Source organism: Brachyistius frenatus, unplaced genomic scaffold (genome assembly GCF_029030835.1).
Source record: "Brachyistius frenatus isolate BFR_SWC_R1_liver_20210118 unplaced genomic scaffold, ASM2903083v1 Contig_3, whole genome shotgun sequence".
Lineage (NCBI taxonomy): Eukaryota > Metazoa > Chordata > Actinopteri > Embiotocidae > Brachyistius > Brachyistius frenatus.
Window position 1 is genome coordinate 1872149 of NW_027210602.1, and position 12074 is coordinate 1884222.

Sequence of the window (12074 nt, forward strand, 5' to 3'; positions counted from 1 at the left end):
GACTTACAGTACTTCATGTCCTAAAGTTTACTTCAGACAAATAATACATTTAGAATAATATTCTGAATACTTCAAAGTCAATACTTTAAATTAGAAAATTGTTACCTCTTTAAATAAATAAATAAATATTCTTTAGGACGTTTCAAACAAAAAGATGCGTTACAGCCGAAGACAGATGCAAAAATTAAAGGATTATAAACGTATGATGAGCATGTAGACGTGTACATGTAGAAGACGTGTACATGTAGAAGACGTGTACATGTAGATGTTTGATGATGTGTACATATAGAAGATATGTGCTGAGTATGTTTACCGTCTCCCTCCACAGAGCAGCCCGCCCCCCTCCCGATCCCGCCCCCCTCCGGCTCCCGGACCAATGACTCGGACTCCTCCGCACCTCGTCTGCCTGTCACCCCCCCCCCCTCTCTCTCTCTCTCCCACCCCCTCCCCCCATGACGTAACAGCCAGTCTGAAAGTGCAATGGCGATATTGGACAATAACAGCCGTCGCGTTGGGGGACCACATCTCTATTATGTGGCTAACGTTGAAGAAAACACCTCCAGCCGGCTGCAACAACACCAGTAAGATCGGCACAGCGCACGAGCGTCTACCTGCGACCGGGAAAGGTGATTTCACAGCCGCTGCACGCGATGACACTTTAGGCTGAAACGGGTGAGTGCAAACTCCGGTGATTGCAACAATGTTAGCAAAAGGCTTCTCCGGTAAACGGTGTGTTGCAGGCAGCAGATTTGAAAGGGGCGTGGCGCCGTGCTGGGTACCACTTCTGACTAAAGGAGGCTGATAGCTTAGCAACAGCGACGGGGGGATGGAGAAGGAGGCAGCCGAGACAAAGGAGGAGCGATCTGTCAGCATCCTGACTGGGTCCAGGCCGAGCCGAGCTGAGCCGTGCCGAGCCGAGCTGAGCTGAGCGGTGTGTCTGAGAGCGGTTTGTGTCCGGTGGAGTGCGAGGAGCCGTGAATGTAGAGCGGGAATGTAAACAAAGGGTGTGGGCCTCTCAGCTGGTCTGAAGCTGCTGCTCATCACAGGACTGTCTGAAGGCCCACCAGGGCTGGACCTCCACCTGTCCTGGGTCCCCGGGACATCCAGGAACCCAGAGGTCCAGCAGCCCAGAGGTCCAGGACCCCAGAAGCCCGGGACCCCAGACGTCCAGGGTCCAGACTTCCAGGGTCCAGATATCCAGGACCCCAGAGGTCCAGGACCCCAGAGTCCAGCGTCCAGCAGGGTCCAGACCTCCAGGGTCCAAACCTCCAGGTTCCAGACATCCAGGGCCACAGAGTTCCAGGACCCCAGATGTCCAGGACCCCAGATGTCCAGGACCCCTGAGGTCCAGGGGCCCAGATGTCCAGGGGCCCAGACGTCCAGGGGCCCAGACGTCCAGTGTCCAGACATCCAGGACCACAGAGTTCCAGGACCCTAGAGGTCCAGGACCCCAGAGGTCCAGGGGCCCAGACGTCCAAGGGCCCAGACCTCCAGTGTCCAGACCTCCAGGGTCCAGACGTCCAGGACCCCAGAGGTCCAGGACCCCAGATGTTCAGGGTCCAGACATCCAGGGTCCAAACCTCCAGGGTTCAGACTTCCAGGATCCAGATGTCGAGGACCCCAGAGGTCCAGGGTCCCAGACCTCCAGAACTCCAGTGTCCAGACCTCCAGGACCCAGATCTTGTATTTGAATTCACTCCAGGAGCCTTTAACCTTCTTTTATTCACTGTAAAACAGAAGATCTTCAGGTTTTCTACCGACCAGCAACATGATGACTCAACTTTGAGCTTTACAACAATGTAAAAGGCCTTTTTCACTATTTTCTGACACTTTAAAGACCAAATAATTAATTCATTAACCCGCACGCTGCCCCGGTTTTGCACCTGTTTCCTGTATTTTCTGCTTCGTGACCTCATGTAAACATATAGATTCATGCATCTTTAAATGTAGAAGCATAAATTACTAAGTATTTATGAGGTAATATGTAAATCATTTAATACACAATTTAAAAATAAATTTTTCATGCTTTTTGTTCATTTGTTTTGTTTTATTTTAAAGTAAATCCACTAAAATAAAATGATGAAATGTCCTGGTTGTCCTAAGGTTTAAGACATACACAAGATATTTTTTATTAATTACAAACTTCTATTTTCACATAATTCTAGCTGATAAGCTGCCAGTTATTTGGAGATTTAAATTAGTTTGTTACAAACCTTTTGTTTTGCTAAATGAGCAAAGTGTTTAGTGTACAAATTGTACAAGCTGGCATCCGCCCACCAGAGGGCGCTGCAGAAAGAGTAAGTAGAGATAAAAAATAATATCCAGTTAATCAATGATGAAAAATAATCATTATTTCTTATTTATTTCTAATTGTATTAGTTATATTTTGATGCTTTGTGTGCCAGCAGACGTGCAGGACAAACAAAAATACCTCCGTTAGTGATGAAGAAGTAAATTAAACATGATATTGAAAGGAACTTGAAAGCAGGGCTGCAATCAGTAATTGTTTAAATGTTTAATAAAAACATTTGACACTCATTTTCTTTCAAAACTAATCGATTGTTTAGTTAATTAAATATTTGAAAACAATGGAAAATGTTATTATCATAAATTAATTATTAATACATATACAGCTTTTCTTTTCAGATCAACAGTAAAAAACTGAAAGATGATGAGTTTACTATCATAAAACTGTGAAAACTATTGAATCAGAGAATTAAAATGTCCTCAAACAGTTGATCAGTTATCAGATTTGTTGCCAACAGTCAGTGAAATGGGAATAATGAAGCTGCCATGTACAAACATCTTTGGCCTCCAGCAGCTTCATGCAGCCCTGAAGAGGCAGACGCATTACCCAAATCTTTCTGTTGCATCTCCAGGCCTTGACTTTGATCTTCGTTCCCAGGTGTGACGTGCGAACAGACACCATGGCCACACAGGAACCGTCCCCTCCTTCGTCCATGGAGAGCAACAAGCCCGGCTTCCCCAAGAAAATCCTGGGCAACAAGCTGGAGGACAAACACCTGTGCAACTGCTGCCACAACATCCTCCGACGGCCGTTTCAAGCCCAGTGTGGACATCGCTTCTGTTCCTACTGCTTCAACCGGACTGTGAGGTGAGGAGCTCCGTGGCCTTGAGCTGAAATATATACAAAAATATATTAATATATATATTAAATATAACAAGGCAACAGAACGTCTCCTAAAAACCCTCTGAAGACGTCCTGCTCTTCACCAAATAGCAGACAGATGGTTAGTGACTAGCTGGTGGACAAAGTAGACCATGTAGCATCTAACGAGGAGGGTGTTTCCTTTAGGAGGCGGTGGAGACCAAAAACAGAGCTTAAACAGAGCAAATATTCGGATGAACATTTGACTCCAAATGAAGGATCTTTTTGCTCTGTAGTGACTAGATGTGGAAATGACAAATTAAAATGGACACACACACAAATTTACAGCTTGTTTTGCATATTTAAGAACTTGATGATTTTTATATTTATTCGATATCACAGAAAGCGCTGACGCGTCAGCGTCATCCAGTTTTGCTCAACTTGACAGTCAGTCATGGAGAGTTTCATGGTGTTCATGTGGAAATAAACACTTCACTCTCAACTGTAATTAGATTAGTGTAATGTTACTTCTTTCACACATTAAATTATATTACTGAATTATTATTGTTACTGATATAAAAGTGTCATATTTTATGAATTTGGGTTTGTGTGCAAAAATCTTAAGATTACTAATTAGTAACTACAACTGCAGAATGTGTAGTGTAATTATTGTTGACTGTATATTTTTCTATAATTATGATGAATCTGTAACTACTGATTCAAGCTGTCAAAATAAACACATGTAATTATTCAAGCAAAGTCCAAGCCGCTTTGAGTAAATTTAGCTCGTTTCTTTGGACCACTGGGTATCTGATGTTTGTTTTCATTTAACGGTACATCAGTGGATGTTGTTGTTTATCAGTTTGTGTTGTTGTTTATCAGCAGATGTTGTTGTTTATCAGTGTGTGTTTTTTTCCATTTAACGGTACAACAGTAGTTGTTGTTTATCTGTGGATGTTGTTGTTTATCAGTGTGTGTTGTTGTTTATCAGTGGATGTTGTTGTTTATCAGTGTGTTGTTTATCAGCAGATGTTGTTTATCAGTGTGTGTTGTTGTTTATCAGCGGATGTTGTTGTTCATCAGCGTGTGTTGGTGTTTATCAGCAGATGTTGTTTATCAGCGGATGTTGTTGTTTATCAGTGTGTGTTGTTGTTTATCGGTGTGTTGTTGTGTATTAGTGTGTGTTGTTGTTTATCAGTGGATGTTGTTGTTTTACTGCAGTAACGGACCCCAGAAATGCAATGCCTGCATTAAAGAAGAAATCTTTGAGGAGCCAACGTCGATTCTGAAACCAGGATGTGTGAGTATGAATTTATTTTTTATCCACTAAAGAAGAAAAGTTGAATCTTTGGTAGAATTACGGACCGTTTAGACTGAATATGAAGATGGACGACATGACAGCTGTGCAGAGGTGAAGCCTACAGTAAGTTTGGGCGCTGCCATCTTTAGGCTATGTTATTAGAGACCAAAGGGTGGAGATGTGCTATCGTCGGCTCATCTACTGCTCAGACTTCACCTGATTAATGGAAGAGCAAATAAAAATCCACTCATTTATATTCATTTTCACAAATCCAAACACTTATTTAAATGAAATTATATGAAGTTTAGAGGTGCTAAAAACTGCTAACAACTCTGAAGACATCACGAACTCGACAAAGAAGCCCAAACCTGACTCAGATTTTAGTCTGAGGTTGTTTGGAGCTTCTTGTTTTATCTTTAACATTAGAATGCTTTTGTTTTTATTTATGTAAAATCTGTACTGAAAGAAGTTGGTATTTATAGCTGTCTAATAAATGTAAATGATTAAAAGTACATTTGGGTCACCAGTTCCAGCCTCTGTGACAGTAAACACAACATCTCTGCACACGTAAACTCATGTCTGAACCTGCAGGTGTGACTCCGTGTGTTGGCTGACACACGTTTACACCAAAGTCCTTTTGTTTTCTCCTGTTTTTTCAGGCTTTTCCGGACAATGCGGTTCGAAGGGAAGTGGAAAACCTGTCAGCTGTTTGTATCAATGAGAGCTGCACTTGGAAGGGCAGCATCAAAGATTACGAGGTGAGGCGACCTACTTCAGTGATTCACATTTTTGGCTCTAAAAGTGTAAAATGAACAAATTAAATTAAAATCTAATTTTTGCTACATTAACATCTGAACTCTCATTTTATTTTGAACTCTCTGAACCTCGAGCAGTTTTTTTGTTCCTGTCACATTTTTACTCAATTTGAGTTCATTTTCACTTTAGCAGCAGGTCCTGCACAAACAACACAATCATGAACTCAAACATGTCTTTGTGCACAACAACACAGTTATTAATGTCACAAATCATACAAGAAGAAAGTTGAATTTCTTTGATCATTTATTTTATAAAAATTAAAAAAAGATTAAATCTGTGTACAATAATGTGTGCCCACAAGGGCTTCACATGCTTCAAATCCTGAACTGTTTACATGTTTACAACCTTTATAAACCAAATTTCAGCTTAAATAAGTGTATTTTTTGGACAATTAATATTGATTTCTGTTTTCACAGTTTCTGGCTGATAAGCTGCATTTTAGAGAAAACACGTTTGTTGGGTTCATGTCTCCCATCCTGTGTATAAATACCAGTTTATTTGTGGGAGATGGTGAATGCAGGGTTTCATTTATGCATCTGGCCCTCGGCTCTGCTGCAGGACTCGTCCTCCTCCTCCTCCTTCTTCTTGTTGCTGAAGATAGTTCTGGACGTTTGGACTCCTGCTGCAGAGTGAATTGTCTCCCTGATGGATCAGAAATTAAACAGCTAAAGTGATGTAAGCTTCAGCGCTGCACTGAAGCTCTGAGGTTGTCTTTCTGAAGCTCCACTTCTCCACAGCTGAACCACGAGGGGAAGTGTGAGTTCATGATCATCCCCTGCCCCTCCTGCAAAGAACGAATCCGCTTCAACGAACAGGAGCGCCACAATGAGCGCGAGTGCCCGGAGAGGACGCTCAACTGCAAGTACTGCAAGGAGCCATTTCACTTCAAAAACATCAAGGTGAGCAATTCTTTATTTGGGCCGGAGAAGCTCGGCAGATCACAGCAGCTGTTACATAAAACACTTCCTTTTTTCAGGCGCACGACGAGATCTGTCCCAAGTACCCGATGATCTGTGAAGGCTGCGCCAAGAAGAAAATACCCCGAGAAAAGGTAAAGCTGTCACCAACACTGTTACAGTCTCAGTTTGTGTCTTTTTTTTTTTATCCTGAGAAACATTCACCTGGAAATCTTGAACCTTCTTTAACAACACTTTAAATAATTCTTGAACACTTTCCTAAAAATATTCTGTCAAATTAAAACGATTTTAACCATCCAGGTGGGTGAAGATCATCTACTGTAGAAAATATCAGCGCCTTATTTTTAGTCGTAGATCTTTTAGTTTTACTTTCACTTTTACAGTTAATGACAGCATGAAAGCAGATATAAATAGAAATACAGCAGACGTCAGGTCTTCACAACACACTTAAAAAGAATGAGTCATAAATCTTTTTAATGTAAAACAGGTGGAAGATTTTCTCTCTTGGAGTCCCCTGAGATTCTTGAAATATCTTCTAAACAGCAGTAAATATTTAATATTACAACACGAGAGGCACAAACTGCAGCTCTCTGTTAAATCAATATTTTCTTTTAGAAAATTTAACTTTTTATTGTTGTTTTTTTCTAGTATGTGGACCACATTAAATTCTGCAGCAAATTCAGAACTCCATGTCGGTTTCATGTCGTTGGATGTGACATGTCTGTAAGTATCTTCAGTAATTATCTATAATATTATGTATTATATAGAATGAAGAACTGTCATTATCGGCAGGTGGAGCGCTCCGTATTATTTTCATCTGTTGAACGAGCAGGAAATATAAAAATAATTAAAATGTTTTCTCATCACAGATTCATTCAGATATTTATAGTAATCAAAAGAAAAAGAGTTTAAAATAACGAGAGTCGCTCGATTGGAACACTTTTTTCACATAATGCATAAAAAGAGTTTGAGATCATCAATTTATAGTAATTTATAATTATTATATCCCACTTTATTGATAGATATTCTGCTTCCTCATTTATATAGACTTCATGTAATTGATCTCATACAGACTTCATGTTACTGATCTCATTCATGCAGACTGTAGCATCATCTGATCACATTCATGTATATTTTTATTTGATATGTTTCCGTGTTCATAAATACGTTTTAAAATCTTTTCTTGATTTTTAAATGAAGAGAGACGTTTATTGTTATTACTCTCCGGTAATGTTCAGACAGTCCTTCTGTGTGAACTGTATGTTTTACGGCATGAATCCTCTGTTTGGTTTCCTCCTCCCTTCCTGCAGGTGGAGAAGGAAAAGATTCACGACCACGAGCGCTCCTACGCCTACGAGCACCTCAACCTGCTGCTGCACTACATCATGGGCATGAAGGTGAGCATGGAGGGGCTGCAGCCGCCGGGTCTGGAGCTGGCCGGACACAAGCTGGTGGAGCTGCAACAGTCCCTCCGGGAGCTGGAGGCCAGAGTCTCCCAGCTCAGCACCACCTCCTCTGGGCCTCCCGTGCAGGGAGCCTCCGCCTCCGCCTCTGCCTCCTCCTCCTCGTCCTCCAGCTCCGGCCCCCCCGGTCCGCCCGCCTCTGGTCCCCTGCCCCCCCCTCCCGCTCTGGCTCCCACCCTCTCAGTGTCCACCTCCTTCACTCCTCTGCCCAGCTCGGTGGGTGCGGCGCTGGAGCTGCAGCTCCACAGCGAGAAGACCAAGGTGGCGGAGCTGGGCCGCCGGTGCACCGAGCTGGAGGTGAAAGCGGGAACGTTTGAGAATGTGGTGTGTGTCCTGAACAGAGAAGTGGAGCGCTTCGCCACCACCATGGAGGCCAGCAACCGGCAGCACAAACTGGACCAGGACAAGATCGAGGCTCTGAGCAACAAGGTACGAGACCCAACCGCCTGTTGCACACTGGGCCATGATGCAAATGTTCAGCAGGACTTTTATTTTGAAAGGATTAAATCATTTCTGACAGACGTGTTTAGAAATCATAAAATAGTCCAGAAACTGTGTGATAAGTGTCACATTTTTGACTCTTGATGAATAACTGAGTCAATACGGTGACGGATGTCTAGACATGAGGCATGCGTATCCATGGCAACACTGTACTTCCTGGGTAATTATGGTAACTGTAGTTTCAAAATTGTATACCTGATTGTTCCCTGAAAGAAAGTTAAAGATGGTAAAAATAGTGAGTTACATCATCAATCGATGACATTAATAACACTCTGAACTTTTATTTATTCACAAACACATATTTTTTATTTTGAAACCCTCACAAAACATGTGCAGTACAACTTAAACTATCCGGCTAACATGGAAGAATATGAAATATAGAATAACTATAAAGAGAAAAGAGTTTGAAAGGTTGAAGATGGAAAATTTTTGAATTTAAAGTGAAACTCTAAAATGTTGTTTCTTCTTCATATTCATCTTAGATTGATTAATTTGACTTTAATCTGGTGATTTGATTTCTTTATGAATCATGTATGATTCTAATGATCTCCATTAAACCAGAACCAGGTATTATAGGTGAGTGTTTGTGTTCAGGTGCGACAGCTGGAGAGGACCGTCGGCCTGAAGGACCTGACCGTCGCTGACATGGAGGGACGCCTCAGAGAAATGTCCGCCACCACCTTCGACGGCGTCTTCGTCTGGAGGATCTCCGATTTCGCCAAAAAGAGACAAGATGCCATCGCAGGTCGAGCCCCCGCCATGTTCTCCCCAGGTAACACTGTCCCTGCTGCAGAGGGCAGAGGGCAAAGGGCAGAGCAGCACAGATGACAGAGGACAGAAGGCAGAGGACAGAGGACAGAAGGCAGAGGACACAGGACAGAAGGCAGAGGACAGAAGGTAGAGGGCAGAGCACAGAGGAGACAGAGGACGTCTCCACACGTCCAAACAGACATGCAGAAATTTAGACCTAAAGCACAGACCCGCTCTTGCTCAGCATGATGTCTGTTAATGGGTTTAAAAAGAGCAGCAGGTTCAGGGTGAGGTGTGAGGGGCTAAACCTTCAAAATAAAACTTCAGGTCAACAGCTTTCAAAATAAAACATCAGGTCAACAGCCTTCAAAATAGAACTTCACGTCAACAGCTAGAAAACAGCCTTCGAAATAAAACAAAAGGGAAAAAAAACTGGAGTGAAAACAGTGAAATCACCCCCCACCACTCACCCTCACACACACACACACACACACACACACACGCACACACACACACACACACACACACACACACACACACACACACACACACACACACACACACACACACACACACACACACACACACATTCATCACACTTTAATGTAAAATAATATCACAAAACCAAACTATTGGAAACCACCAGAGTTAAAGTACTTTATAAATGAGCCAGAGACGTCCTGTCCAGTAAATATGTGTCCTCTCTGCCGGTCATACAACACGTTAAGGTAGATATAAAGTATGTGTTATCGTCCAGCCATGAAGTCCTTCTATCACAATCTTTTTTTTTATTGGAGAGAAGTGTTTCTACTGTTTAGACTGAATATTCTAGACTCAGGTCCTGGTCCTGTTTTTAAGAGACCAGGTCCGCGTGTGTAGACGTGTTTATAACAGAAGCCTCATGCTCAGTAAATGTGTTCTTCTTGCAGCCTTCTACACCAGTAAGTACGGCTACAAGATGTGTCTGCGGATCTACCTGAACGGAGACGGGACGGGGCGCGGCAGCCACTTGTCCCTGTTCTTTGTGGTGATGAGGGGACTGAGTGACGCTCTGCTCAAATGGCCCTTCAACCAGAAGGTAACAGCAGAGACAACAGTCCAACTGTATTTGTCCTTACTTTCGTGAGACATCGTTCAAAAAAATTTATCGTGTCTGATGTTCAGGTGACTCTGATGCTGCTGGACCAGAGCAACCGGGAGCACATCATCGACGCCTTCCGCCCTGACGTCACCTCCTCCTCCTTCCAGAGGCCCGTGAGCGAGATGAACATCGCCAGCGGCTGCCCGCTCTTCTGCCCGCTCTCCAAGCTCGACGCCAAGAACTCTTACATCCGCGACGACACCATCTTCATTAAAGCGATCGTGGACCTCACCGGCCTCTAGGGGGGGCTCCACTGGGCGCTACAGTTTGAGAACCAGTCAGCTCTTTGACCATTAAGGCTTCGTTTTGGCTTGTCGTGGTCCCTTTAAGGCTGTGCGGGCACCTCCCCGTCTCCTGCGGCGTTGGGGAGACAGATGTGTCTGCGGCGGCGTGCTGCTCAGTCCAGACGGCGCAGCATCGTCATACCTGGCGGTCTCCGTGCCAGAACCGCCGTCATCGCTGTACATTTTGGGTGCAAAACTTCCTTTCTTTTGACATCACGCGGTGATGAAGTATCACTTAAGTTGTGCACATGAGGTTTTCAGTTAAAGGACACAGAGCGAGCAGCAGCGCGGCGCCGTCAGTGCAGTGTTGAGACGCGGCGAAGCGATTCAACGGTATTGTTTTTGTGTGCGAGACGTTTGGCGGCGCGGGACGCTGTGGAACCTGCAGACGTGTTAGAAGAGGATTGTAGACTAGTGATAGTTGGTGTGGTCGTCCTGATGGAGCTGGCTGTAGACCTGTGATACTCTTAGAGCGTGGCTTCATGCAGTCTTTGCTTCTTCTTGCAGATTGTGGATATCGTGAGCGTCTCAGTTCCAGTGTCGAGTGACTTTGCATAGACAAACGTGGAGTTATGTTATGAATAAGATTACAAGCGTTATTTTTCTTTTTTTCTTTTTGCATGCCGCGGCGTTTTCAGTATAAAAATGGCTCCTTATTTGAGGTGAGCTTCACGAAGGTTCATGGTTGGTTGTTAAAACTTGTTAGTGAATTAGCCATCCGTGATGGTGGACATTGCCTGCATGTCTCTGGAACCAGGCGACTTCCATGTAAAGTTAGTGTTGCGTATTTGTTCCTATTAGGGGTTGGTGGTTCTGATTGGTGGTTTGGTACATCTGTGGAAGATACAGTGGAGTTACCAAGGAGTCAGGGCAGCTTGCCGGTCAAGCCGAAAAACTTCATGTGTTTTTGTCTGTGACCAACAGACACAGCTGGAGTTTTCCCCGCGATATGCTCACTAGCTCACATCTCAACACATCGTGCTGTGCCCCACCACAGACTGACGTCAACACAGATTCCACGAAATGACGGAATAGTTTGTTCCTTGTTTTCTGTCCATACAGTATACATATATATATATATATATATATATATATACACGTGTTTCTGCTGCTCTAAGATAGAATACTGATGTGAATCTAATATATATGTTGGTGCAGTTATAGTGAGCTGAATGTATGTGGAGGTGTAGAGGCGTTGTTGTGGGTCTCGGGCCGTTTTTCAATGTTTTTTTTAATTTTTTTTTTACTGCAGGTTGATGTTCAGCGCAGCTGCAGATAAATCTTTATACTGTCCAGTGGGCACCAATTCCTATTTTATCTGAGGTGTCATTTATCTACCTGTCCACCAGAGGCTGCCGTTACTTAGCATGCATGCTGAGGTTTTTAAGGTTCACGCTGCTGGCCTGTTTGGAAACAAGTCTCACCTGTATTGAAACCTCTCTGTGCATGGGAGGCTTCAATTCATATTCACTATGGAGTTTCACGCTGGTTTTTCCTCGTGAGCCGCGCGTGACGGCGTTTATTTCTATTTGTTTGGATGAAAATACGTAATCGCAGAATAGTTATTATGTTATATCCGGCGCTGCGTCTGCCCAACAGAAGCAGCCGCCTATATTCATAGCAATTTATAAATATGTATCTTTCATATCATAATGTTGAAATAATCTATATATCAATGTTAATATACAGGAGATGTTATAATAAACATAGTATTACTGAATACCTTATTAATTCTATATCTATATACCGACTTTTTCTTTGATGGTTGGAACAGGCCAGGACGACCTCTTTGT

The 12074-nt window shown here is 43.2% G+C and overlaps 1 protein-coding gene across 1 annotated transcript; it reads left to right on the forward strand.

Annotated features, from left to right (window-relative positions):
- Nucleotides 1-350: 350 nt before the first annotated feature.
- LOC138623033 (TNF receptor-associated factor 2-like) lies at nt 351-11353 on the forward strand. The gene is made up of 11 exons (XM_069702291.1): nt 351-672; nt 2906-3115; nt 4331-4409; nt 5069-5167; nt 5963-6124; nt 6202-6276; nt 6791-6865; nt 7453-8034; nt 8701-8878; nt 9786-9934; nt 10021-11353. The coding sequence occupies exons 2-11, from the start codon at nt 2928-2930 to the stop codon at nt 10237-10239; spliced, it is 1806 nt and encodes a 601-aa protein (XP_069558392.1). The 5' UTR covers nt 351-672; nt 2906-2927; the 3' UTR covers nt 10240-11353.
- Nucleotides 11354-12074: the final 721 nt, after the last annotated feature.

Excerpts from the sequence above, each read along its gene's own strand:
- LOC138623033 (XM_069702291.1), top strand. The coding sequence starts at position 2,928 with ATGGCCACACAGGAACCGTCCCCTCCTTCGTCCATGGAGAGCAACAAG. Across the intron at positions 3,116-4,330 it reads TGCTTCAACCGGACTGTGAG|TAACGGACCCCAGAAATGCA; the intron begins GTGAGGAGCTCC and ends GTTTTACTGCAG. Across the intron at positions 9,935-10,020 it reads AATGGCCCTTCAACCAGAAG|GTGACTCTGATGCTGCTGGA; the intron begins GTAACAGCAGAG and ends TCTGATGTTCAG.